Source organism: Papilio machaon, chromosome 1 (genome assembly GCF_912999745.1).
Source record: "Papilio machaon chromosome 1, ilPapMach1.1, whole genome shotgun sequence".
Taxonomy (NCBI): domain Eukaryota; kingdom Metazoa; phylum Arthropoda; class Insecta; order Lepidoptera; family Papilionidae; genus Papilio; species Papilio machaon.
Window position 1 is genome coordinate 372,200 of NC_059986.1, and position 27,973 is coordinate 400,172.

Consider the following 27,973-nt stretch of genomic DNA (forward strand, 5'->3'; position numbering starts at 1 on the left):
AATCTAGAACGAAGTTTTTTTTTATTTGTGTCAACTCGGACAGTGCATTAAAATGTATATGTAATGGGTAATTTTAAATCTAAAGAACAATGTAAATTACGAGCATCAATCTTTAAAAAAAAACTGACCAGAATGACTGTTTAATAAGTCAGCTCTAACAAAAAATGCTTAGTTCTTAAATCTTGATCATTTTATATTGTTGAATTACCCTTTGAAAAAAACCATGTAGTCATATGAGGTAACCTCCATATTGCTATAAATCCTACTTACATTTTCTCCCAATTACTTTGATCTTGAAAGGTTGCTTAATAATTATTCCTCAGACTTTACAAAGATTAAAGATATATAATAAAAGACATTGTGTTTTGGCTCTGAAAAATATTTCATATAACCCGCTCCTTTTGTGTTCTCAGCGCTTTGTCTTTATAAAAAAATGTTATCAACGCCTTTTACTGAGAATTCTTTGCTTGTTTTTTTCTTTGGATGATTTTCTGGTAGAATTGTTCTAATTTAATACGGGAGTAATATGATTTCAAGATAGTCGTTTTAAAATAATTTATTAACATTGTAAAAAACTTATTTATATAATACACAACTTATTCTGTACTTTTTTAAAAAACGTCCTCTTTGTAGAGAAGATATAAATTTACATATTACATATATTTTAACATACTATTGATATGAAGTTATACAATTTTTTTCCCAATTTTAATAAATACAAATAAGTAATTGCAATAAGTCAAAGCCAAGGATGTTTGCTTTGATTTCTACTTATACGGTATTTTACAAAGCGTCACAAATGTCTTTCCTTGAATGTGCGTAGTTGTACATGTTAGCCTATTTTATTTATATCAATGTTGTTTTAGTGATTATCTAAAACGGCACGATATTTCCTTTAAATAAAACAAAAGGTAACAAAGTATTAGTTTAAAATTATATACGAAATAAAAATTAACTTCAAAATGTTTGAGGTAAATTATCTCGATTGTTTCTCTAATCTTATTTTTAAGGTGTGTTTTTAAATTTTTTTAATTTATATAAACATAATATATCTCAACAAAATTCTTAACAAAGACAGAATAGGAAGTAACTGTTTTAATTTAATTTATTAATTTACTAGGTGTCGCCCGCGACTCTGTCCGCGCGGAATTAAAAAAAACTGAACTAGAATATGTTCTACATCTATGCCAAATTCCATCGAGGTGTAAGCAGCCGTTCTTAAGATACCTTCAAATAATCCATCCATCCAAACTTTCTCATCTATATATATAAAAGAAAGTCGTGTTAGTTACACTATTTATAACTCAAGAACGGCTGAATCGATTTGACTGAAAATTGGTGGGCAAGTAGCTTAGAACCAGGAAACGGACATAGGATATTTTTTACCCCGTTTTCTATTTTTTTTTCCGCGCGGACGGAGTCGCGGGTAAAAGCTAGTTTATAATATTAGTAAGATTTACTGTTATTCGTATTGAGTAAGACTGAACCGTACTCATTATACGAGTGATTACTAAATTACTACTACTACTAATAAGACAATACAATACTAAATTACAATCTTCAACTTATTTAAAGATTGTATTGCTCTTGTTTCTTGAATATAAAAGTTTCACAAAGACTCAAAACATCGCGGTAAACAAATTCACGTAGTTAATAAAACCATCTATAATTTTTCACTTCCTTCGATCATGACCTATTTCATACCAATACCGAAGACTCATAATACAAAACACCTATAGAACTTATATCGAGATGTCAATATGTTTGTAAGTATTCCGCGGGCGTGCGAGTCGCGGGCAATAAATACGTCCCGGTCGCACTCTACATAGAAATTCTCCCTTTATCGCGATTTCTTTGCGCCGATACGATAAGCCCCTCATATCTCTGAGAGGCGGAACGTGAGACGATTCCGGGCACACACATTAACGTTCAAATTTGACGAATATTAGTGTCACACATTCCTTTCCTTTCCCTTCCCTTCCTGCTGACTTGTGGGCGACTCGATATGCGAGATGATACGACATTATTTGATGTTATAATGTGACGCTTCAATTGTCATCATCAATTGATATTCAATATCCCTTTTGAAGGAAATTCCGAAGCTTGTCATTTGAAAATGATGAATATTTTGGTAATGTAATATGAATATCGTTTCTAGAGATTATTTGATTCTAGAGTTAGACGTTTCGGTTTGGTAGAGATCACACATTTTATATATCATCTTATTTAAAAATGTCTAGCTTCTACAATAGCTATAAACAAGAAGTATGGCATATAACGAGAATGATATCAATATTAACTTCACCGGAAAAGAGTTGTTCATCCAAATTACGAGCATCTGTCTTTGGCTACAATAAATCTTGTTTCTTAATTACCACTTCATGTTTGTTTCAATTTGTGAACACTTCAATATTTCCCTGACTGTCTGTGTGAACGTTAACAACTATCTGAATGGCTCCCTTTCCCGCACCTATACCGGCCAGGAGATCTCGCGGAACCTCCAGGCCGGTCGTCTCCCCTGTCACCAGCGTACTTAGGATGCGAGGAGTTGGTGCAGACGACGTGCTTGTCAGGAGAAGTATCAGAGTGAAGAATGAGAAGACGCTACAGGAGCTCCTGGAATAGAAATCGCCAAATTTTATTAATACTTCTTGAAAATTGAAAACCTCTATTATTATTTCGTTTTTCTTTTTACTTGTCGATTTTTGTTCATGTATGTCCCCAGCGAGGGGCTCAAGCCTATCCTAAATAAAGGAACGGGTGAAGCGGGAGGAGTTGAAAAAAGATAAGAGAAACTAATAAAGATTATGCATTAATCAGACCATAGTGAATGAGTTATGGGATGGGTTTATTACTTAAAGGGCAATGATGTCACTATATTCTGATTGTGATAAACTATTGTTTATATTTTCGGAATAATGGATTAACATTTACTTACATCGCGACCACAGATGAAACACTAAACTAGAGTATATTAATCATTATAAAAAAAACTTTCACCGTCGCCTGCGTGGAGGCGAGCTTGTGTCTTGATCACACTGCCCGAGTGCGTTTACGTACGATCAGATAAACGCAACCAGATAACTGATATCAGCTTTTATCAGAAATAGTATTGTAGCCCAGTTGATCTGGGACGATGAGAAAATTTAAATGAATTAAAATCTGACTGAAATATGCAGTAGAAAGTTATGAAATTTCCTTTTATTGATGGTTTACTTAAGAGGATAGGATAGCACAAATATCTGTAGGACTGTCATGCAAATTTGTTTTATCAATAATTATTTTAAAAATATATTTCTGTTTGTCTACAGATTATATGGACTCGTTGTGCAAGGACCACTTCCTCCAGCGGCAGTACCGCAAGCTGGATGGAGGCGTGCTGTGGTCGCGAAACGAGCGCAACCTCGACTGCACCGTCACTTTCCAGACGCACAGCATCCTGCAGCGCTTCATGTTGCACTTCGATATGCTGCAGCTCGACTGCAACGACCACCTCTACGTCTACGACGGCGCGCACGCCACCGCACCACCTAAGGTCTGTCATAACTGTAAAAAAATTATAGGGTAGATGTCAATAAATTAATACTCAATTTATGGTTGCATCAACATAATGCAATAAAAATTTTTACAATTACTCACTAAATAAGTAACTATGTCCACTGTGAAATTTAAAACCAATGCTCCTGAAATTGAACTTCCGTAAGAAAATGCATTGCAATAAAAGTTTCAGTCAGACATAACGGAATCTAAAGCCCCATAAGTTGTGGACTCTGCGATAGAGCCCGATGACATTTCAATTATGTCCCCAGATAGGTCCACGAGGTCCGCGACGTCTGCGCCCGGAGTGCTGAAGCGAGGAGTTAAATAATTTTGAATTGATATTAGCGAGGATTCCATCGATATTATTTTCAATTTGGAGACATTCCAAGAAGTCGTGAGCGGCAATTATCGTGGAGACGGCCGATTATCCCTGATTGTTCCCGATCGCTGCGGGCGCGGCGGCTCGTTAGTTTGTGTAAAGACCCTCTGCGATGGTATGCTAATGAGACTGCGAGGAATGCCCGCCCTGGTTCAATTACAACTGACTTTTGAGAACAGCGTTTAGTCAACTCGGTGCGGTAGCCATTCAATGGTTTAAGCGCTCTTAACATTTTACTTAATTGCGTCGTCTGGTGATTTTATACTAGGTCTTTTAGATGCGGTAACTTGCATCTGACCATCATAATTGCGACGTGAAAATCTAATATTGTATTTTAATCACATTTGTTACGTGTGATATTTAACACTTTTTGAGTAATCTAGTAAAGTAATCTTGTTTCATTGACTCACTAACCGCAGTTATTCTCTAAGGCGATTAACAACTTAAAGTCCGTCGCCAATCAGTCCACTTCTCCTTTCAATATTACTTAAATTTACTCACGTACCTGAAAATATAAGCCCCCAAGTTTAAATCCTTTGCTTTATATTTTATCTTGTAAATATTGAATTACTCTAAGTTGTGGTTTAAGTTAATTATCCAGAGTACAAAAGGTTGGGGCAAGAAATTGTTGAATAAGAAATATTTAATTCAGCATGAAAGCGTTGATAGAGAAGACAAGAGACAAAGGCAGGGGAGCACAGGTGTCGCGGTCGCTCGCTAAATAATTAACACACAGTGAGGGACGCAACTTTGCGCATTTTAAATTTAAATCCGACAACTTTGCGCTCGTGACTGTCCTTTGAACAAAGGACCTCCTGTTACCTCCGTTTCGGGGCTCCGCTAAATACCTATGGGACTCTAAGTAGTTTTCTTTTGCGGTGTGCCTTTATTTATATTTCCATATCCTAAATACACACAATTAGACAAGCTGAGGCGGAACGCGGTCCGGGCCGCGCGCAGTGAACCGTATAGGCTTATTACGGCGATTGCCCTGCCCTACCGGGAGGGGGGGGGGCTGTAAAAAGCGACCACCCGCTTTTGGTATTACAAAGGCAGCTTACAAATAAGTTCCTTACATTTTCTAACGATTTATAACGTCTTTAAAAATCCATGTAGAGTAGATCATACATTCTTAAATTACATTACAATCAATATCAACATGTTGTGTTGTTAAACCACTATATCTTTATCAAAATAGTACCTTATCTTTATCGAACTGTTATTATTGTATGACGTCTGTAGCGTTTAGTTTACAATTTAAAATATAATAATGTTACGATTACGTAGGACTTTCTATATCGTAAAATCTATACTATTCTGCACAATTGTACTGTTTTGAATTGGTCCAATTGTATAGAAAGTGTAGGAACAGTTCGATGCCGTGTCGACGATGTCACGATCGTATTCCGGATTTGCGGGTTTTACGTCACTTTTTGCGTTCAACAATTCACGGGAACGTTATGATTTTTTTTTAGTGAAGAAATTATGTTTTTCAACATGTTTTTCGGCGGTGGAGACTCTCGGATTGCTATATTAATGGACAGGTGATTCTAATCACATTTCTTACGAATTGATGCAGTTTTTTAGTAATTTCTAAATTATAAAAGTTCGAGAAAATTTACAAAATGTTTCAGCAAAAAGTATCTTTTTAAGAAATGTTTGTTTCACAAACACTTTCCTATTAAGTTGTGGCCGTATTCAGATACCGACAATCGCAAGACAATTACATACGAGAAATTGCTTTTAAAGCTTAGCAAAACTTGTATTGAATTTGAATGAATACGGATACATCATAATATTAACATATTCGCCCCCATTTCCTTGCCCCAACGTGTTCCTCCACCAATTATCGCTAATCTTAATGAGAAGTAAACTAAAAGCTTGGGTTTCAGCTAAATTCAGTTTAAATCACAGATATCTTTGAGTTAAAACAAATAAATTAAGAAGTTTAAAACGAATAAAAGATTTCCGTGAAATTGGAATGTTTTAGAATCTTTTCCTTTATCTGTTACGGTCCCGGGGACGTCGAAGTTTTCTCTAATTTAAAGTAACAATTCAGATTGGCGCTAAGAATGAGTCGGCAGTGTAACCGGCGGATCGTTTCACTAAAGTTCGCGAGACAAGAGCGAGCAGCAACTAAGAAACCTTGGCAACTCGAGCTCCTCGACATTTCGAGCTCCTCGGCAACTTGAATCGACAAATTAAAGTATTTTAATTGTTAAGTGGGCACTTGTCGCAGCGAGCCGTCTGAGATCTCCTACTGTTCTTACTTTGCAAAATCTTTGTATTTAATTTTCGCACCAAAGTTCAAATTTTCATTACTGTCCATAATTCTCACCTTTACTCTTAGCAATCCTTTATATTTTTTTATTTCAATACGTTATATATATTTTTAAATAAAGGTAAAAAATTTTGGTCGCTTATTGATCATACAAAATCGGATAAAGCTTTGATCAATAACTCTGTCACCAATAAATGATGTAATTGTAATATGAATACAGTAAAAGCTCGTGAGAAGTAAAAATTTGTTGTAACGTTATGAATTTCTATTAGTTTAGTTTAGACGATAATTATTGCTTTAATTTTATATCTCATCTAAGAGAAGCAAATCCTCTTTGCTGTTATTGATGATCTGTTGACCTTTCTATCTTTAATATTTATGGTCAAAACATTGAATAACTTTAGAAAATCAGTCACCATAATACCCTTATTTAGACGCAATATGGGAATGAAATTTTAATCAAATCGAAAGTGTTTACGTTACCATCATCATCAGCTTTACGTCACCACCGAGAGGCTATCCTAAGATAGGGGTGACTAGGCCATAGTCAACCACGTTGGCCCAGTGCGGATTAGTTGACTACACACAGATCGTTGAATTTCTTCTCAGATATGTGCAGGTTGGATAAGGATAAGGATAAGGTACACGATAAATGTACATATGTAAATCGAGAATCGAAAAACACATTGGTACATGGCGGAATTCGAACCCGGGACCTGCAGATTGCAAGTTAAGTGCTTAACACCTGAACCACCGACGCACCTTTATTAAAACAATTTGATCGGTTTAAAGGCAAAAATAAATATTTGGTTACTGAATTCACAATAATTTGAATCTGTTTAACAATCGATACATTGATTATAGTCGTTAATTTTAACCATGTGTAATTATGAAATGACGCTGCGGTGAGCGGTGAGCGGTGAGCGGTGAGCGGTGAGCGGTGAGCGGTGAGCGGTGAGCGGTGAGCGGTGAGCGGTGAGCGGTGAGCGGTGAGCGGTGAGCGGCGGGCGTTTAGTCGAGCGTTCGGCCGAACAATTGCGTTTATAATGTTAATTTTAGTTAAACGTTGTACAAAGTAAATTGCATCATTGTTCCCGTTAAATAATAACCGTGCTTCGCATATTGTATAGGACAAACACGACAAGCTTTCATAGGCTGTGTTGCCACAACCAATAAGAGAAATACATCATTTTCATTAATAATTGTAATAAATTCAATATTCAATTAGATAAATTGTTTAGAAGGAAAAAAGAAGAGAAAGGAGGAGAAACCACGACTGTACGACCCATAGTTACGCAATGCACATAGACATTTTGCTATGTTTAATTTAGTTTTTGTTATGTTTAGTTTTCTGACATTTACCTTTCTACTTAACTTCAAAGGTTAAGTAAGGAGACATTCTGGAACGCCAGCCTCGGGTTAGTTTATATCAAGACTGCACACAGGACTCTAACAAAATAAAGGATAATGTTGCTGAGTTATGCTTTGATGTTAAATATTTAACATTTGTGTCGAAATTTCAGTTTATGTATTTTCTCTACTACATAACATTGTGCTTCCTTTTTGTGCTTTTAATTTAATATTTTATATCCGATTTTTCATTTAACAAATCTTTGCTTTTTGTTAATTAATGCTACTCAAGACAAGTTCAATCCTAAGCAGTGTTCTCAGACGAGTATAGTCCATTTCTCCTGATACTGGAGGTTCAATACAGCGTCAATATCTTAACAGATTACACAGTATGCCACTTAACAGTGTCTCGTAATATCAGTCTCCTGTCGCCGGCTCAGAGCAGTTAGCGAGTCAATTAACAGCTATGTCCGGGTTACAGGATCATGTGCTGCCTGTGTCCAGCACCGTCCTAACAACTACCAACTTTGATTACATGATCCAATGGAAATTTTCATCGATACGAAACTATCTAGCTTTGCTTTAATCTAAACTTATGAATCTTTGATTCAAGTTATGTGTGTACAAGGTAATTAGAAATGCAATTTAGGAAGCAAGTCTATTATATTTATAAACAGCATTTGCTTGCGACTTAATCCGTGCGGAATTGAAAAAAAAATGTACCAAATATAGTATAAGTTACTCAGTGATAATGTAGATTTCTAATAGCGCTAGATTTTTTTAATTTATCGTGTAGTTTTTGAGTTTTTTGATTACAAAACTTACTTGATTTTTACGATATTGGTAAGGATGTAAATTTGCTTAACAGTCCAGACTTTCTCAATTATTGTTAATATTAAATAGCCTTTCTACTGCATTTCGGTCACTACAATACTCCATGCTTATTTCGTTTCGGTATACAGCAAAGGAGATTTCACCGAGCATCCTGTATATACACGCCACAATAGTTTTATAGTTTAGCGAAACTAAAACAATGTTGAGAATTCATTACGTAGACAAAGGGTAAAGTTTGTCCACGTGCGATGTGAAGTATCCACAACTATGTTCACACCGCACAAAGCTTGTGACAATCAACAGTACCCGCCTAACAACTTTTGTTACTAACTTCACATCAGTCATCCTGGTGGTACGCTTTGATTGTTTACCACAAGTTTTGCTTGATTTGCAACAGAACTTACGGTCAATATCATAAGCATATTATCTGCTACCTATGTATAAGTGGGTGCAAATATTTCACTCAGAGTTTAATTCTTAATATAATCCGTTGGGCGATTTTGTTAAGAAAATGAACAATGTATATATACTGTTCGAAAGAAACGGGAGTTGAGTCAACCCGTAAACATGGCGCATGCAACTGTGCCGAAATATCGGGAGCTCAAACAGCCTAATCGTGGTAAGAATCACGTTTCTTACGAACAGTATATTAGTAAAAACCACGAAAGTTTGAAGTTATATAATGTATATGTACTTTGTAGCTGTACTTTTTTGGGTTTCTTTTGGCATTTACTTATTCAAGTTTCTTTAGTAGTAATAAATGGAAAAGAAAAGGTTAATTTTGAGTTGTTAGGTTGGCAATAGGTTTGAGATTCAAAATTAAAGTTGTGTTGAACATTAACAAAAAACACAACGAAAAGGGGTAACATAGAAACAAGACTAACAATAAAAAGAAGAGAAAAAGACTGAGAAAAATATGTTTAATGAACTCGTGTGTCGAATTTAAAAGTCCACTTGTACAAGGCCGGAATAAGTTTGACAAGTTAGTGGTGTGAAGTCGTAGCGGACGTCGGTCAGGACCGGCGCGTGACTGGGAGTCTGTTATAAGTTATCATGATGTAGGGGCTGACACCACGATAGTGACACGTCTTGAATCTTAAACAGCGATCACTATGAACGTTTGAATCATAAAACTGTCGACAGAATAATTCTTGTGATTTTGTTTTATATATTAAGATTTTTTTTGGCTTAAAAACTTACTACTGTCATACTGTAGGCTCAGTCATACAGCAGGTACTCTTGTAAAGTATTTGGTTAGGAATACAGAATGTTTATGTAGTTTTACAACTTTAAATTCATAGCAAAACAAAGTTTTTATTTTTTTACTACAATAACATTTTTTAATGTGAATAACGTAAAATAAGTAAGGCGATTAATGGAATTCAATAGCTCTCATTGTATCGTCGATATAATCCGCTCCAATTAAAATTCACCGACTCTCATAACACCTTTTATTTACGTTTCATTTTATTAATTTCTCTTGTTAAACCAAACATCATTCCGAGATTAATATTTTCTCGTTTTTCGATTTAAATAACTATTGTTTAATTTAATAGATCAAAACAGCCACTTAGGTAAAATATTTTCCAACTAAAAAGAAAAAAAATTCTAAGGTTTTGAAAGAAGTGCTTTTGCGTTGGCAGAACACTTCTTTATAATCTTCTGATGGAAATGTCCATAAATTCAATCGTCAAAAGCGTACTAAGTATTTTCATCTATAGCTTTTCCTTATTTAATCTGTTAAGAATCAATATTTATAGGTACATTTGAATTGAAACTATTAAATAAATACTTTTATATAAGGCTCTATCAAAATGCTCGTTCCTGTAAAACGTTCCCGTTTTACATTTTTCCAATATCTATTTCTTTATAGCCATTGTATTCGAGGACATCGATAAATAAAATTTTCATTCTATACCTGCATTGGCTCGCAGCGGTGGCTGCGCGGTGGCGTCGCTCGCCGTGCATACTGGCGCTATCTGTAATCTGAAAAATTGCATTGAGAGGAATTTTAATATCAACCCGGAGGTCGTCCTTTATTAAACTTTACATAAAGAAGCAGAATAAGAAGTGCAAAAGTCCGGTGCAATGCCTTTCATGCAAGTCTCCCCCTTCCCGGAGTTGGGGAGGAGTCGAGATATCGGGTGACGTAGGGGGCGTCCTCTGAAAGCTCTCCGTCACGTCGCCGTGAAAAATGATACGATAGACCGCAGCCATAGCTCCACTAAGCCTCCTTCGATGAAGAAAATATTGCTGGCGCCTGGGCGCTTAGCTCGCGGGCCGCACGTGATGTCGGGCGCTTAGGTCGGGGCCCGCACGCGCCTCCACTCTATTAGATGTCATTATATACTGGAGCTACGTGTTTTTGTCGATATTATATTAAAGCACTCGCAAAACGGTTCACTTTGTACTCGGAGTTTTGTAGTTCGCTTCAAAAATTTGATAAAATGTAACGAAAGGCGTTTAAGTCATTTATTTTTTAACATTGAAGAATTACGTGTATATGATTTATATTATTTTTGGATTGTTTCGGCAAACAAAATAACTTTTTACTCACGTTCGCAATGTTCACTTTATTTGATTTAGTTGGATGAAACATAATGAACACTTTAAGTTAAGAAAGTAATCTGAGCACATCTTAGCTAACTGGAGCAATTCATTAGTTAATTAAGAAGCTCACAGAGTGCGGGATGTCGACTGAGCGCTCGATTATTATCAGCTCAGCAGTAATATCAGAGCAGAGCTATTTCATTAGGATGCTGGTAAAACGCGGGGGAGGCCTCTAAGAATTCAACTAGACTGTGTCGTTAGTTCCTTGTTGGTGTTTCATTAAGCTTCGAGCCGCGCCGCTTGCCGCGTGCCGGCTGACGATTCCCACACGTCTTTCGTCTTCATACACGATATAACATGATAAATAACGAGATAACTTTGACGCTCGCGTCTCAAATGCAAAGCAAACATGTTAATGTTACTATTATTATATCTCATCTAATCTAATTATGAAACTACATTCTTTATCAATTGAGTCAAACCTATACAACATGTGACTTTATTATAAAGCAGTCATTGTTTTGGAACTTTTACTTAACTAATATAAAATTCTAGATTTCCTTTAATAGCGTAATAAGGGCCGATAACTGCGCCTCCTACATGAGACACCAACGATCCTGTAACCCCTACCCGTTCTTACATTGATTCATCATGAGTTAGTATTATTTGTGTGTTGCAGGCGGACCTGTCGTGTCGCAACACGAAGCAGCAAGTGGGGGCGCTGTTCACACGCAGCAACTTCGTTACCCTCAAGTACGTCACCGACAACTGGGGTACTGACGCCAACGGCTTCAAGCTAGTCATCACCGCCGTTAAGGACCCCAGTAAGTCTCACATCTGATATTCACGTCTTATATGGTCATACGTAATTTTTTGACCTTACATTTTTCCAAACTCTCTTTCTGTCTTTTGTGCGAGAAAAGGGAGTGAGAAATTAATTTTACGTGGTGTTAACTTAGATAAATTTAAAATACAATGGACTCTGTTTTTAGAATGCGTAATATTAATTTAAATTGGTTTTTACGTATGTTTAAAATTCATCCGAAAAACAATATTAATTTATTTATCAAGTCATGTATATAAAGACGTTATAAATGTCATCAATCTTAATTATTGTTTTAATATTAGGTTAATTTTGTGCGTGATAAGTGAATATCAATGCAAATAATACATGTAGTACAAGATCTGATAAAGAAAAAGTGCAATATACTTTTATAACAATGCCTTGTAATCATGATAAGGTACTCGTTCTAGTTGGGAAAATAAAAAAACCATTACTAAAATAAGCCCACAAGAAACCCTCTAGTATTTTCTGATACTGTAATATTTTTTAGATGATTCAAAATTACATACTGTTTAAGCGCATTAAATTGTTTAAACTTTCGTGAGACATCATAATTAATTAATTAAGAAACGGCTTAACTCACGTGTGATCGTCCGGTGACGGCACCGACTAGTTTCGGACCCATCGGGGGTCCATGTTCCTGTTTAAGCGCAGTTCAGTGTGTAATAGATGGCGCCACCAGTGAAATATTTATCATTAAATCTAGTCGAGTTTTCTTTTGTTTTTTTCATTACTTCTTCGAGTGTGAGTTTTTTCATGTTTTGACAAGTTTGTGTTTAAGTTTTTAAGTTTCGTAATGTCTTGTTATATTTGTGTATCAAAAATAAACACATAAGTACTTTGATTAGAATAAATATGACGTAATAAAGTAGGTGAGCTTTGATGTACTTATTTATCACATCGGAAAGCCGTCTCCATACAAATAAATCGTGGCAATAAATCGTAAAGGACGCGTGTGCCATTAAATACGTGTTTAACCCATTGACTGCCAGACATATTTAGAGCGTCTTGCCCTGGGTGCCAAGGTTTTATTTTGAAGAATACATGAAATTTTACAAAATATATATATGTATAAGTTACTAATACAATATTGTAATAGCATTTATAGTAATTTTATCGAAAAAAAACCACTACGAGATAACTCGTAGCTGGCGTCACTGAATAAAATTCTTGTGCTGGTTGCCACTTACGAGTTATCTCGTAGTGCTCTTTTTTCAATAAAAATTGCAGTAAATGCCGTTACAATATTGCAGACAGAACACAGGCGTGAAGTGGAAGTAATTCCGCGTTTCGTCTGATGAGTGTGGTGCTGAAGGCCTAATTTTAGTCTTCCTACCCTTCACATTCTTTTCTTATTAGGAAAGTATGAGAAGGGGAAGTGGATTGGGCGGAAGAGGGGACGCATAGGAAGGGGAAATGTCCTCTTTCTGTGCGTCCCCTTCTCCGTTGATAAATGGTAGGCAACGCATCTGCATTTGCGGATGTTCATGAGCAACGGTCGCGTTGCTATTTCGGCGAATTCAGGTGACTGTTTACTCGTTTGCCACCTTTTCATATATAAAAAAAAACATGTATGCGGCTCGCTAAGATTCGACCGAAAGGGAAATAAAGAAAATTTAGTCAAAAAGAAACTGAATCAAGGAGACTCTAAGTGACTCAGATCAGGATCCAGTATGGTCAACAAATGGAAAGACAAACTACAAACTGGATGTGCTCGGCAGAGCGAAGCAGTATTTCCAACCGGGCCATCGCCTTCAACTGTATAAGGAGCAAGTTCGGCCCCACATGGAATACTGCTCGCATCTCTGGGCGGGAACACCCCAGTACCAGCTTCTTCCATTTGACCGCATACAACGAAGAGCGATTCGAATCGTCAACGACCGAGTTCTTACTGATCGGCTCGACACTCTGGCGTCGCGGAGAGACGTTAGTTCCCTCTGCATTTTTTACTGTGGGGGAGTGGTCGGCAGAATTGTTTGGAACAATTTCTGCCACCGAGTTCTGTCATCGGACGACACGACAGACCGCCAAGTTCCATCCACACCATCTCGATGGCTGGCAATCCACAGTCGTGCGGTTTATGCGTACCACCACGTTGTGGAATGGTCTGTCCTCGGCGGTATTTCTAAACCGCTACGAGTTTGGGTCCTTCAAGAAGCGACTTCACCATCTCAAAGGCCGGCAACGCATCTGCGATTGCTCTGGTATTGCAGATGTCCATGGGCGTCGATGAACACCTTGGTGTTCCCGCTGCTAGTTTGCCCCCTTCTCTTATAAAAAAAAAAACTACATTACTTGGAAATGTTCCTGCACAATGCATGCATGTTTCACAACCAAAGAAATCGAAGGAATAAAAGGATGACGATAATTCAATTTAGTTAGTTTAGTTTAGTTTTAGAATCAGTTATTATGGATTTACTTGGTGACGACAGCAATGCAAGAGAAAGGGTCTCCATAATGCATTTCCTAAATAATGCATTTCATTATTTAGGACATCTTCCACCCACAGAAAAAAAAAGAATGCCTACAAAGCCATGTCGAATGTGCACAAAGGAAAAAGTTTACTATATTCAGCAACAATAATAAAAATATTTTTTTAATTTTAGTAATAAATTCATATATATGAATATAATTATTATAATCTAATCATCTAAGTTATAATTTTTATACTAAAAACTGATAATTAATGGTTTTTGCGCTATGTAAATTTTTAATTCATACATTATATATGTATAAAATTTTATGTAAAAATCTAATAGTCTAATAGTAAATCTAGTTCTTGTTTATAACAAAAATTGAAAATTAATACGTTTTTTTACTCTGTATAAATTTTTCATTCACCTTTTTAAAATATTTTTAACTGAAATGGCCATTTGTAATTAATCTAAAATTGCAGCACGCACTACGAGATATCTCGTAGCTGGCACTTTTGATACACACGCTTACTACGAGATATCTCGTACCTGGCAGCCAATGGGTTAAGGGGAAAAAATTGCCATCTCCGCAGAGGTCGCGCCGACCCTCTTTCATCGCCCTCTTTAATTTGCTCCAATGTTTATTTATTCGTACAAACAGTCAACAGGGCAGTATTACTCGGCAGCCATTACTTACTTGAAAATATATATTTATTGCGTATTCAGTTTGTATCGTATACCCTTTGTCCTGTGTTCTGACGTGATGTGAAAGGACCTGTTGGCTAAATGAAATCGCTCACATAATTTGAAAAGCCGAAATGTTTTTCAATAGTCACATATGTCGAAGTAAATTCAAGATCTATGTGTTATATACTAAAAATCTTACTAATATTATAAATGTGCATATTTGGATGGATTTTTGTTACTACGTATATTGTAACGGCTCAATATATGTCGCTGAAATCGATTGGCATCGATGTAGTGTAGAACATAGCGTGAAAGAACATAAGCTACTTGTTAAGTTTTTTTTCATTCCGCGCGGATAGAATCGCGGTCAAAAGCTATTATTTTTAATAAACAAATGTTAAATCGATTTTATAAGTACTAAGTATGTTAATAATTCGAGTTTAATTTAGGTGTATTCTATACATTGACTTAGTAATACTAGATTAAAGGCTAGATAAACGATAGGCCTAACACAAATTCTTGAGGACTCTAACGTCACTTGCATCAGATAGCGATGTGATTTATTACAGTTGTAGCGTTATTTCGCCGCCCACACTCCGCTTGTTAAATAATCTACTTAGTGTATGTACTAAATTCTAGGTCCATATACTGTCCTATATGTTACTAATATTATAAATGCGAAAGTTAAGATGTATGGTAGTTTGATAGAAGGTATCTCCAGAACGGCTTAACGGATCCGTGAAATTTGGTTCAGATGTAGAACATAGTTTGGGAGACCACACATCCTACTAATTCACTTGTAGTTTTTTTAAATCCTAGCGGACGGAGTTGCGGACGATAGCTAATTGTTCCATATTTATCCCTGATATAAAGTAAATTTGTCTTTCTTTGGATTAATATTGTTGTATTTTATAAAAAGTGTGCGCAGTAGCCCTTTTATTACGCACAATGTTTGTCCAATCAAAGGACTTTCCGCGAGGGTCGGAATGGCACAATATTTCGTCCCTAATGGATGCAATAAATTTTATTGATATCGCATTGGTCGTGAACTTTTGTTGACCCTAGCAACTCGCGCCCTCTATCTGTCTTGTCCAAGCTTCTAATTTGTTTTCACTGACCTAAACTTATGATGATAAATACATAAAAGAGACGTGTTTTGAGTTTATTACGTTGCTGCAAGTATTGTGCACAATGCAAACATTTTAGAAGACAATAGACATTAAATTATATATTATTATTAATAACAAGATAATGAAAGAAAGATGGTGCGTGCAATATTGTTACTAAATTCCACGTTTTTGTTTTATAGCAAAATAATCTTTTCTTTTTTTTTCTTACCTGGGTTATATAGTATTTTTGATAGTGATTATTTTTTGTTGGCAAATGTCTTGTTTCTTGCAACTGTTAGTACACTTTCTTTCAATTACGTTTTACGCCTCAGTAACTAGAAAAGTATACTATAAGGGACTTATAACTTGTAGCGAAGACTAAAAAGTATGTCGGTGGAAAGGAAAGCGCGGGATCGTACTCATATTTTGTTGCCTAAACTTTGCTTTTGGGTCAACTTTTTGTTGCGTAAAGTTTGCTTCCCTCTATATTCATATTTATCTGTCAACTCGGATGTCGGATCCCATGTCTGAGTTTTTTTGTTATTTAATGGCTTTTTTCTTTTATAATTAATCATAAATAATGTTTTTAATTTCAAAGCACTTTAGAAGTTACCCTCTCCGGTTGAGAACATGCTAGGTGACTTAGCATGTACCGCATTAGGCTTTATTGCGCCAAATTCTAGCGTTCAGGCTGCGCCACTGCACCGAGCTCATACTTACAGTTCAAATAAAAATGTTGAGTAAAATAATAGCTAGATTTTTTTCCTTTTAATGATTTAATTTATTTTAATTATTAATTATAGAATAAATTTTCAAGTGTTATACACTTTCAAATAATTTAGAAATAAAGTTATAACAAGTCTTTATTAACGTATTTACGATCGGTGAAATATTTTTATTCGTGTGAGCGTCGAATTCGGATGAGTTCCGGCGCCGGATCCCGACTGAGGAAATTAATAAGGAAAAATACGCAATAAAATGTTGACCTTTTTCGATGAAAGCTTCGATTTAACGACTTTTCTCACCTTCTCAGTTGTCGATATCTTTTATACGGACAGACAAATTGAAGCAATCGTTTGTAATATTTTACAACCGCTTTTATTGGATTCCTGTCGGATCAAACATAGGAAACAGAATATGCTTAATAAAATAAAATGAGCAGACTTTCAATTTCTTCTCAATTTCGTATATTCTTAAGGTAAAAAAATATTAGAATTGCCATATTTCTTAAATATTTAAGATATTATTTATCATTTGCTTTGCTAGAAACATTAGTTTCCAACCAGTAAAGGTTTTTGTAAAGCGATCAATTTGAAAGGAACCTCCGCCGCATCGCTAGACGCACGTAGTATAAAGTTCCGCCTGTATGTCCTGGTACCAATGTATTATCCTACAAGTGCCGCGTCAACGACGACCGAATAAAACTTTAAACAATGCGTTCATACGCTTCGTCGCCGCGAGCGCCCCCTCCCGACAGGATCAAAAGCCTAGAGGGTGCCACCCCTTCTAATCCCCGTCCCCTGAGCCTCGTCTAAGCTTGGAAATAAAGATTATAAGTGATCAGAGCTTTTCATGTGCTCGATTGGACGGAGCTTCATAATCGACCTTCGGTTCGAACGCGGCGAAGCGTTTGTCTGACTTTTGGCTCTTTAAAGTCACTGATGCTACTTTTAAATTTCATAGATGACTTTATGATATTTATACTCTGTGTAAACATGCGATACGGCGATAACTTGGGAATCAATTCAATACACGATTGTAATCTTTATAATAAATTTTAAATTGACAAGAGTATAATTACGATAAGATATAACAAGGTCATCGTGACTTTGTAATGTGCGTCAGTTTTTTATATTCAAGCAATTATCATTATAAACACATTTATTCCAAAATAATAATTTGTATGTTGAAACAAAAACTACAAGCTTTTTGTTAACTTTTTTTACTGTCGTAATTTTTCAACAAATCACCAGCAATCAACCAGCTGTCGCCCGCGACTCCGTCCGCACTTAGTTGAAAACCGTAATAAATAGTATATGAACGGTGTGATCTCATGTCTGCAATGTGCGAGGATTTTCGCAAACAAAATTGGCTACATAAGCCACATGCGAGCACACCAACGTCAAAACCGGAGCTGAAGACAGTCGCCGTGGCCGATATCGGCCGAGATTACATCATCACATGTTCCTCCAGACTATGTTCTACATCTGTGCCAAATTTCATCATGATCCGTTGAGTTTTTCAGGAGATATCTTCAAACAAACAAACATACATCCATCCATCTAAACATTCGCATTTATAATATTAGTAAGAAGTAAGATTAATAGAATGATTAATACAAATGTTCCAATAATGGAATAGGTTAGATTTGTCGCGTGTGGAAAAAAGGTCGGACACTGATGGAGGAAATGCGCAGAGATAATGTCGCTATTCCTAAATTGGAGAGCCCTTCACGAAACCGCTCTTATATGTGTATACAATTATCTGATAAAATCACCATGACTACAAGCTCTATATCTACACCTATATTACTTTGGCCACTAATACACAGCGCTGTAAGTGAATCGGAACTCGAGCGAAACCAAATTATTTATCAATCTTGCATAAATTTATAAAACGTGTAGTAAAGTGTGCGTTTTATTTTCGCTTTGATTCCGGATCGCTGTCGACTGTGTGCTAGAGGCCTTAGAATGTGACTGACATTAATACGTATGCTACCTTCCAATATGTGCACATTGCGGTTCCAGAACACGGGTGCAAGGAATTCCGGTGCAAGCAGCGCGAGTTCTGCGTGAGTGCCGACCTCGCGTGCGACGGCGTCGATCACTGCGCCGACGGCTCAGACGAGGACACCGCCGCCCTTTGCCCCGGTACTAATACTAGTATACCATACACAACCAGAAAAACATTAAAACAAATATAACTAATAATTTAACTGACTTAATTGAGAATTCAATTAAACATTTTGATTGATACTGCCTTGTTTCTTTTTTATCTAAAATACTTTATCTAAACTAACTTTCTATGAAGCAAGCATTCACTGTGATAATAACTAGGTGAGATAACATCAAATGCATCGGTAACATTTTCTATTGTGATAGTAGAAACTGCGAAATCTGTCTATAGAATCTTCCAAAGTCCGTCAGCTAACAAACATCTCAATAGTTGCAGGATGCGGGTCTGTGTATGGCATATCTGTTTGTTGTACATGCAACTCGATAATAGTATTTGAACTCAAATTTTAACAAAGGTAATAAAGGCAACGCGATAATTTACTATTGTAATGTAAATAAACCGTAATCCGAAATCAAAATAAACGGCATTCATAATTTTATAATGTTAATATTAGGTCCTTACATATGAAATTGGCGTTTTTCGTACTGGCCACTTTAATCACGAATTTCTCCTCTTAGGTAAGGAATTCCAAATTCAAATTTGTACAGCTATAGACTCATGTATTTATGGTTCGATGACCGTCATTCATTTGTTTTTTTTCTTCTGTTTTTTTCTGTTTGCGTCACTCATTTTACAAAATGGAAAACTTAAAATATCGCATTATTTACGAGTACGAGTTCCGCGGTGGCACTAGTGCTGCGGAAACGACTCGAAGGGTGAATGATGTGTATGGCGGTCGTGTTGCAAAAGAAAACACAGTTCGTTTTTGGTTCCAACGTTTTCGTTCTGAAAATTTCGATCTGCAGAACAAGCCCCGTGGACGGCCTGAGACTCAAGTTGATAATGAAGAGTTGAAGGCTATTGTGGAAGCGGATCCATCGCAAACCACGTCCGAGTTAGCTGCAGGCTGCGATGTTAGTGATAAAACTGTTTTAATTCACTTGAAGCAAATCGGGAAGATTAAAAAGCTTGAAAGGTGGGTACCTCACGAATTGACTGAAGCAAACCGGCAAACGCGCGTCGACTGTTGCGTTACATTACTAAACCGGCACAATAATGAAGGTATTTTAAACCGAATCATTACCTGTGATGAAAAATGGGTTCTTTACGATAATCGGAAGCGCTCAGCGCAATGGTTGGATCCTGGCCAGCCAGCCAAATCCTGCCCCAAGCAAAAATTAACCACAAAAAAGTTACTTGTAAGCGTTTGGTGGACTAGTGCCGGTATTGTTCATTACAGTTTTCTCAAATCTGGCCAGACTATTACGGCTGATGTCTATTGTCAGCAATTGCAAACCATGATGGAAAAGCTAGCGGCTAAACAACCTAGGCTGGTCAATCGCTCCACGCCACTGCTGCTTCACGACAACGCTAGACCACACACTGCGCAACAGACGGCTACTAAATTAGAAGAGCTTTAATTGGAAAGTCTAAGACATCCTCCGTACTCCCCGGACCTTGCTCCAACAGATTACCATTTTTTTCGAAATTTGGATAACTTCTTGCAAGGGAAAAAATTCAACTCCGATGGGGCAGTCCAAATCGCCTTCAAAGATTTTATTGATTCCCGTCCGACTGGTTTTTTTAGTAAAGGGATCAATGAACTACCTATGAGATGGCAAAAATGCATAGAAAATAATGGTTCATACTTTGATTAATTAAATATATTATATTAAAAAATATTCGACTTTTTGTTCCTCCCATACAAAACGCCAATTTCATATGTAAGGACCTAATATTTGTTGGGGATACGCCAACACAAGCTTTGCCAAACAATTTGCTTTTACGACTCCAAATATTAACAATGAAATAAAATCAGGTTAATTGCACATAATGAGCACATGCCGCGGGAATTAGCGAGAGACGCCTAAGTTTCGATATTAGAGTTTAAATCTAGGATTTTCATTATCAAACATTTACATTACTTTCGCAAGGTTTATTCCGTATTAATTCTGGTGCTTCTGCAACTGGCGTTGTCTAATAGACGTACAAGTAATTACGCTACATACCTTTAACTTTAATAGATATTAAAGTAATGCCTATCAATGACGGACCCAGCATTGAACGCAAGTATTCAACCTTGAAGGCAACCAATATTCTTAAATTGAACATTATGACTAGTATAAATAATGAGATTGTCATTTAAAAAGATGGAACCTATTACCTTTAAACATTGTGCCTGGAGTTTTATAAAAGCAATAACGTAGTCCATTAATCAAATGTAATATCATCAGGCGCTCCGTAGGAATGCAGCCTACAGTTTAATAGTCTTGTTTCATAATAATCCCGATATTTATGAGTCAAGCCAACGCCGTCCGCGTATGCTCTGTTATTTGATTTTATTAATCAAAGAAAGTTCACGCTGCTTTGCATTTCTTTTGCCGTTTTTGTATTCCATTGTTGCCTATTGTTGTACTATAATTTTGTGTTAGCAGAATTTTTCAATTGAAATTAAAAATTGAATATTACACTAATCGATTAATGTAGAATATTGTATTTGACATGGAAAATGGATCGTGCGGATGTAACCGCACAGCTTTGTCAGATCGGCGATTTTCTATAACTTTTCACCTTTAATGATGAAACGCTTCTAAATTTAATAACATAATTATATATGTAGAGAACGGAGGCGCGGGCGGCGGCGGGCTGTGGCTGATGGGTGCGGCTGGGGGCGGGGTGCTGGCGCTGGCCGCCGCCGCGCTGGCTCTCTGCTGCTACTGCCGTCGGAGGACGCCCTCGCGCCGCACACATCTACATTGTAAGTTTCCCTCGATCATCAGTCTCCCGAAATTTTCATACTTAGAATAATCTATCTTCTAAATAGTCATATTCGGCAACGCTAATGCATTAGTACAATATTTGTTCATTAATAAATATCAATTCAAATGTTTTAAACTGCAGCCACCTAATCGCCTGAGGTTCTCGACGTGATATGAAATGAATGAAAAGCGTGTAATTTTAGTTTAGTTTGAATGTTAATGTTGCAGTGGCACAGATGGCGAGCAGCAACGGCGCCGGGTCGGCTGGCAAGCCGGCGGGCGGCGAATCCCCACCGGCCTGCCCGGGCGACACGCGGCTGCCGGGAAACTGGGCGCTCCCTGCGGGCCCGCGCGGGTACAACGCGGCGCGTCCGGGCCGCCTGCGGGCGAGCGCACAGCGCTGAGCGCTGCCCCGCACAAGGACGAGTGGTTCGTCTGAGGCGGCCCGGTCGGGCCCGCAGGGCGGGGGCGCCGTACCGGCCCCCACTACTCCTCCCCCGTGTCGCACGCGCACAGTCGCGCGACGCGGTCACGTGTTCCATTCATAACGCGACCGATTTCCGTTTGCAGGCGCGTCTCAGAGCGCGGCCACAGTATAAGTATGACATCTACTATATCTACTATATTTCTGACATCTACTCATACTTACACTGTGGCACGTCTGCGAAGTGTTACTTATGACGCAACATGTTTCAGTTTCCGACTGGGAGCGTCGCTCGCGACCTTCTCAAAGTGCGTACCGGTTCATGTGTTACGATGGTTTTGGTTTAGAGTAGGATGATAAATGTGTTCAAACGCAATTCGCGCGTCGCGATGTTGTGTTCTTTAAGCGATCGAGTATGTATGTATTTCGAGAGGCCCCTGGTCGACTGGCGATAATGTTGCATACATATTTTGTACTAAATGGCATTAATACTAGTTTATAGGTAATACTGAAATGCAATAATGATAAAACAGATTACATAAATCTCCTGCTGCGAGATTCAAGCCTTCGAAAGAGAAATATTTTAGGCGTTATTGTACTTAACGATCCTTTTTGGGGATGACATTCATACTTATGCAATGTTATTGACGAAGTAGGGGCCAATCTTTTAGACGTGACACGTTGCCGTATTTAGTTTGTATGTTGAAGGTTTAAGAGTTTATAGTTAATATCGCATGATGTGACGCGATGCATTTCACGGAGTTCAATTCTCACTTGTAAAACATAACAAACTAATCTCGAAAGCGCAATAATATTTTCTAAGGTAAATTAAAGCGCGATTGGATCCGAACATTGCGCGTTTGCAGGTGGAAACGCGTCGCGTCATTTCACTCGGAGCAATGATAATGCGACCCGCGCCGGCTGCAGACAAACCCCTCGCCATATCACTTTTAGATAGTTATTATAGATTATATCGAGCCTGTATAGTGACGTAGAGATACATATCAAATGATGATGATAATAATAATGTTTAATTTTGCGAGTGCTTCGCATCGAACATATCAGGAGACAGGTGCGGTGGGCGGCGCTCCGCTGAATATTACAGGATACAAGTGAAATGCTGCGGCGTGCCGTGCATCGTGGCATGCTCAAGTTTGTGTAATAGAGGGGATTGTTCTGAACACTCACGTAGAGTGTGTCGGGCTTCGGCTTGCAGCCGGTGCGGGCGTTGCGGTCTCGCGAGTGGGTCACGGTGCGCATCGTCGCGCGACACGCGGCGACACGCGGGCGCAAGAGACTGTACTTACACCGATATGACACGACAGTACGACCGGTGTGAGCGGCGGCCGCCTGCCACCGGCCGCTCTCACACCGCACCGAGCGATCTATCCGAACGTATCTTGTATGTATATGTAATACTTAATTTTAGCGAGGATTTTTTTTAGGTGATTTTTACTCGTTTAGCGAGAGGCGCGCCGCGCCGCGTCTCGTGGGTGTCCAGTTTTTGGTGTTACGATAATCGCATTGTAAATTTATCGATATGAAATTAAACACTTTTGGCTTATTGTTCGTATGTTATTGAGTTGTTACTACTGACAACAGCGCCGGCTCCCTGCGCCCGTTACCCCCTTCCCCTTTCCCACCAACCCCACCCACAGCCCGGTCATGTGTTGAAAACGTTCATTGGATTATGATCTATTTGTATGAAGTTACATGTAAAGGAATTGTAAACTGCCAAATAAATAGAAATCTATAAATTTTTTAATCATTTCTACCTGATTACTTTATCCAAATTATTTTATTCGTTCACAGTAAACGCCAATCTCCGTACCTTTATTTCCTGTCTGGTGAATAGGATAGTCGATACAGTAAATTCAATCAATGTCAACCAAGGATTTTCACCATTTTGTAAAGAAACAAACAAACACGTTGCTATTTCTTATGTAAAAAAATGTAGTGTAAACAATGAAGAAAGGATTTTTTGGGGTAAAAAGAACAGCCTACATAACTAGTAATTTAATTATATATATAAATCACGAATAGTATTACTCGATGTTTGTATTCTGTGAAGTGGCTACCACTTGCCTCTGTTACTTTTGTTTTACCATCTGTTGTTGGAACTGTAACAGTTGTGTATGTAGTTTTAGAACGAAAACTAAACGTGGATTTCTGAGACCAAAATCAACGTTTAAAACATATTGTTATCTCAATTACAATTACAAATAGCGCCATCTAGTATTGACTTTCCCAATTCAGAACATCTGTGAGTGAGTGAGTCTAATGGTTCATTTTTCTTGATAACGCCATCTCTTATCCAATAGGTAAACTACCAACCAGAGCTTTTAACATCAAAACTTTTAGAAAGTCTCATGTAAATATTTAATTTTGTAATTAATAAATGTAACAGAATATTTTAAATTAAACTCAAACCAAAACTGACAATATCCAAATACTTAGTTAAATTTTTATTATATCCTTAATTTGAAAAGGAAGCAAACTTTAAAGCGGGCAAAGCTTTCTTAGCTTTTTGTTTGGTCCAGTGTATGCGGTACACTTTGATCAGTAGTATCACATCTCTGGGACTGGCCGGTGCGTGTTTGCTCACGGGAATAGTTTCGCGGTATTTTACGTTATATATTTCGTATTGAAAACTTTTCATTGAAGACTTTTTCATCAAAAAAAATTTCAATCAACATAACTGGAAATAGCATAGACTTATTGATTTAAGTTATTATCACTGATAGTTTATTTTTTTCTTAGTTTTGTTAGTAAATAGATAGGATTGGTGTGTTGTGTGTGTGGTGTGTGATGGTGCAGCGATGAGGTGGCGCTGGGGGCTGCTGGTGGTGCTCGCGGCTGCCGTCGCTGGCAAGGGCAAGAAGCACAAGCATCATAAGCCTGGTGAGAAACCTGTAGCTTTACGAAAGACGGAAAACTTAGATTTCTTATGTGAAAACTACTAGATGTATAAAAAGTTTTATCTCTCATTAAATGAGGATAAGTTATCATGTTTTTAAATATTTTTCTACTTATTGAGAGGTTAATCTTTAACAAGTCTAAAGTACAGTAAAATTCTTTTAAGTAGTGCATCGTATAATTTAATTTTTATATATACTTGATATTTACATATTTCTTTATTTACTTTATTTATATAAGAATGTAATTTACGCTTCGTTTTGTAAAAACGAATCTTTAAGTATGTATTTATAGATATTTCAGTTGAGGTCAAACCAGTAGAGTCTAAAAACACCTTGAAAGGAATTTGGCAAATATGTCACCGGCTCTAATAAATAAAATAACTTGTGTTGCCTAATAGCGTTATACCTTGCCCAACCCCGTCATAATTCAGATCACCGATTTACTGACGGCGTCAGACATTTCCAAAGGAACCGGTCGCGAGCCTGAAATGTTCTCGTGCGCTTATAAATGCATAATTACATTTGACGCCAAAGCTGTGATAATAAATAAGGGATTTTAATAAAATTTGCAATAGATATGATCAACAGTTTTACATAAGTAATGAAATATTTTTACTTTACAAAACAAAATATAAATTAAATTTATTTCTCATTATAAATGAAATTGTTATCTCTGTTTTGAGAAAGATAGTGAGAGAGATGACAATTTGATTTATACAGGGGTTTCAGAAACCGATGATAAGTTACACTACTATTATACAATTTTTAAAATGCAATTCAATCTGTTAAACTTCGTTTGTTTCTTATTATCCTCGTAAGGATAAAGGAAGTCTATTTAGATTCATTAAACAAGCTTACTTTCTTCTCAAAACACCCCCTAAAAATGTTTTCTTTCTTTCTTTTGTCTTAATGAAGTACGATGGAACCTTTTAACTAGTTTACACTCCCACGATGTGTGTTTGTAAGATAAACAGCCTGTTCGATTCATCCAAAAGTGAGTGCACAGGATGTCCTGTCCGAGAGATCAACTGCCCACCTGTTGTCTACAGTGACTTCAAAAAACAAAAACAAGCGCCTTGAGACGTTAATTTTTTCTTTATTAAATACTGTGACCAGGATTTTTTATAATCCTAATATGGATTTAAATATTCAATTAAATTAGGTTAACTATTATTCCAATATACTTTAAGACACTGCAAAGTATCACTCAGTATCACATAACAATTGCAGGTAACTGCAGTAATGGTAACACTAGTGCTTGCAGATAACTCACTGCAACTTAAATCAGTTGAACAATCGACGCGTAGTAATTAGTCTCATATTATCTGAAGTATATTATACTGCGAGTGTTTTGTAGTATGTAACACTGCAAGAGCTAACTACAGTCGTATGTCAGATATTTGAGGGAGGAGAAAAGATGCTTGTGGACTCTGTGAAAGGAACTGAAAATAAAATATACTAACTTGTTAAATTTCAATATTTTTACAGGGTCTGGAATAATTATATTTTGCCTGGCTGTCACTAGTATAAATGTATTGCGGGTAACTTTATTAGTATCCTACCTATTCTTATAGACCAGGAATCCCCGAACTATTTTGGACAAGTGACCCCCTTTTGAACCGAACCGTTACCACATACCATGGCCAAATTATCTATTTTTAAGATCAATTATTGTTATTATTATTATTTTTCATTCTGACTTAGGTCAATAGAAGAAGACAGAGTGAGAATTAGCAATGCCTACGTTCGATATCGACCCCTCGGGGTATCTCTGTTCTAGACTATGTTCTACACCAATCTTAACGTTGGCATTTATAAAATTAGTAATATTATAAATTAGTTAATGAATGAATCTGCAAAACAATAAGGAATTTATTCATAAGATGATAAGAGAGTAAGTTATAATGTTTGATTACATTCTCGACCTCGTCAATAGTCTCTTATCGCTCAATTAGTCTGCGAACAGACTTGTAGCTCGTAGTGTAATGTAGGGGCGCTGTGTTCGCAGGAGACTGGCGCTATTTGCACCTAATCATTACGATGTTAGCGGTGCTGAGAATGTGCGAATTTACATTTACTAACAACTGTTGAAAATGTTTTAAAAGTATTATAAAATAATTAAATAATGTTGCACAAGTAAACAGTAGTCGTAAACTTATATATTTAAACTTTAAAAAAAACATTCAAGTTCATAGTTCGCTACGATCTGATACTGAGAATGTATTGAACGGAAATTACAGTTCAATAAATTGTCGGTCAATGGCGAATGACCCAAGTCCGCACTCGAGGACATTATAACACTTACAACCAGGGCAACATATTAGTCTGTCATCTATATATATAAAAGAAAGTCGTGTTAGTTACACTATTTATAACTCAAGAACGGCTGAATCGATTTGACTGAAAATTGGTGGGCAGGTAGCTTAGAACCAGGAAAAGGACATAGGATAATTTTTACCCCGTTTTCTATTTTTTATTCCGCGCGGACGGAGTCGCGGGTAAAAGCTAGTCTTATATATATAAAAGAAAGTCGTGTTAGTTACACCATTTATAACTCAAGAACGGCTGAATCGATTTGACTGAAATTTGGTGGGCAGGTAGCTTAGAACCAGGAAAAGGACATAGGATAATTTTTACCCCGTTTTTTATTTTTTATTCCGCGCGGACGGAGTCGCGGGAAAAGCTAGTATGTATTAAAAAAATGTCATATTGTTCAAATGACAGTACCTTAAGCACTGACTCTATATGGACAGGCTATAAATCTAAGTATTTTGTGCTTATTTGATCTCCGCCATTTTGGCTCTGACGGTTGTGGTTAATAGCGGTGATGAGGATTGGAACTAATACTAGAGATAGAATCAACTGTCAGGAACTTACAGGCGCATTTAAGTTGGAACGATGCAAAAATTGTTATTTCCAAACAATAGGTAACAGAAGAGACGTTGTAATACAAGTATAACGGCAGTGGAGTTCTACGGTTAGATTTATT

At 37.0% G+C, this 27,973-nt stretch overlaps 2 protein-coding genes across 2 annotated transcripts in view; both read left to right on the forward strand.

Moving 5' to 3' along the window:
* LOC106712749 overlaps positions 1-23,798 on the forward strand; it is a 50,450-nt gene extending 26,652 nt beyond the window's left edge. Inside the window, exons 2-6 of the mRNA XM_045679241.1 lie at positions 3,312-3,535; positions 11,614-11,758; positions 18,730-18,858; positions 21,504-21,641; positions 21,871-23,798. Of these exons, the coding sequence (XP_045535197.1) occupies positions 3,312-3,535; positions 11,614-11,758; positions 18,730-18,858; positions 21,504-21,641; positions 21,871-22,046 (812 nt within the window). The 3' untranslated portion in view covers positions 22,047-23,798. The remainder of the gene's footprint in view (positions 1-3,311; positions 3,536-11,613; positions 11,759-18,729; positions 18,859-21,503; positions 21,642-21,870) is intronic.
* Positions 23,799-24,885: 1,087 nt separating this feature from the next.
* Positions 24,886-27,973, forward strand: part of LOC106712746 (laminin subunit alpha-1) — a 97,509-nt gene continuing 94,421 nt past the window's right edge. Inside the window, exon 1 of the mRNA XM_045679803.1 lies at positions 24,886-24,967. Within this exon, the coding sequence (XP_045535759.1) occupies positions 24,886-24,967 (82 nt within the window). The remainder of the gene's footprint in view (positions 24,968-27,973) is intronic.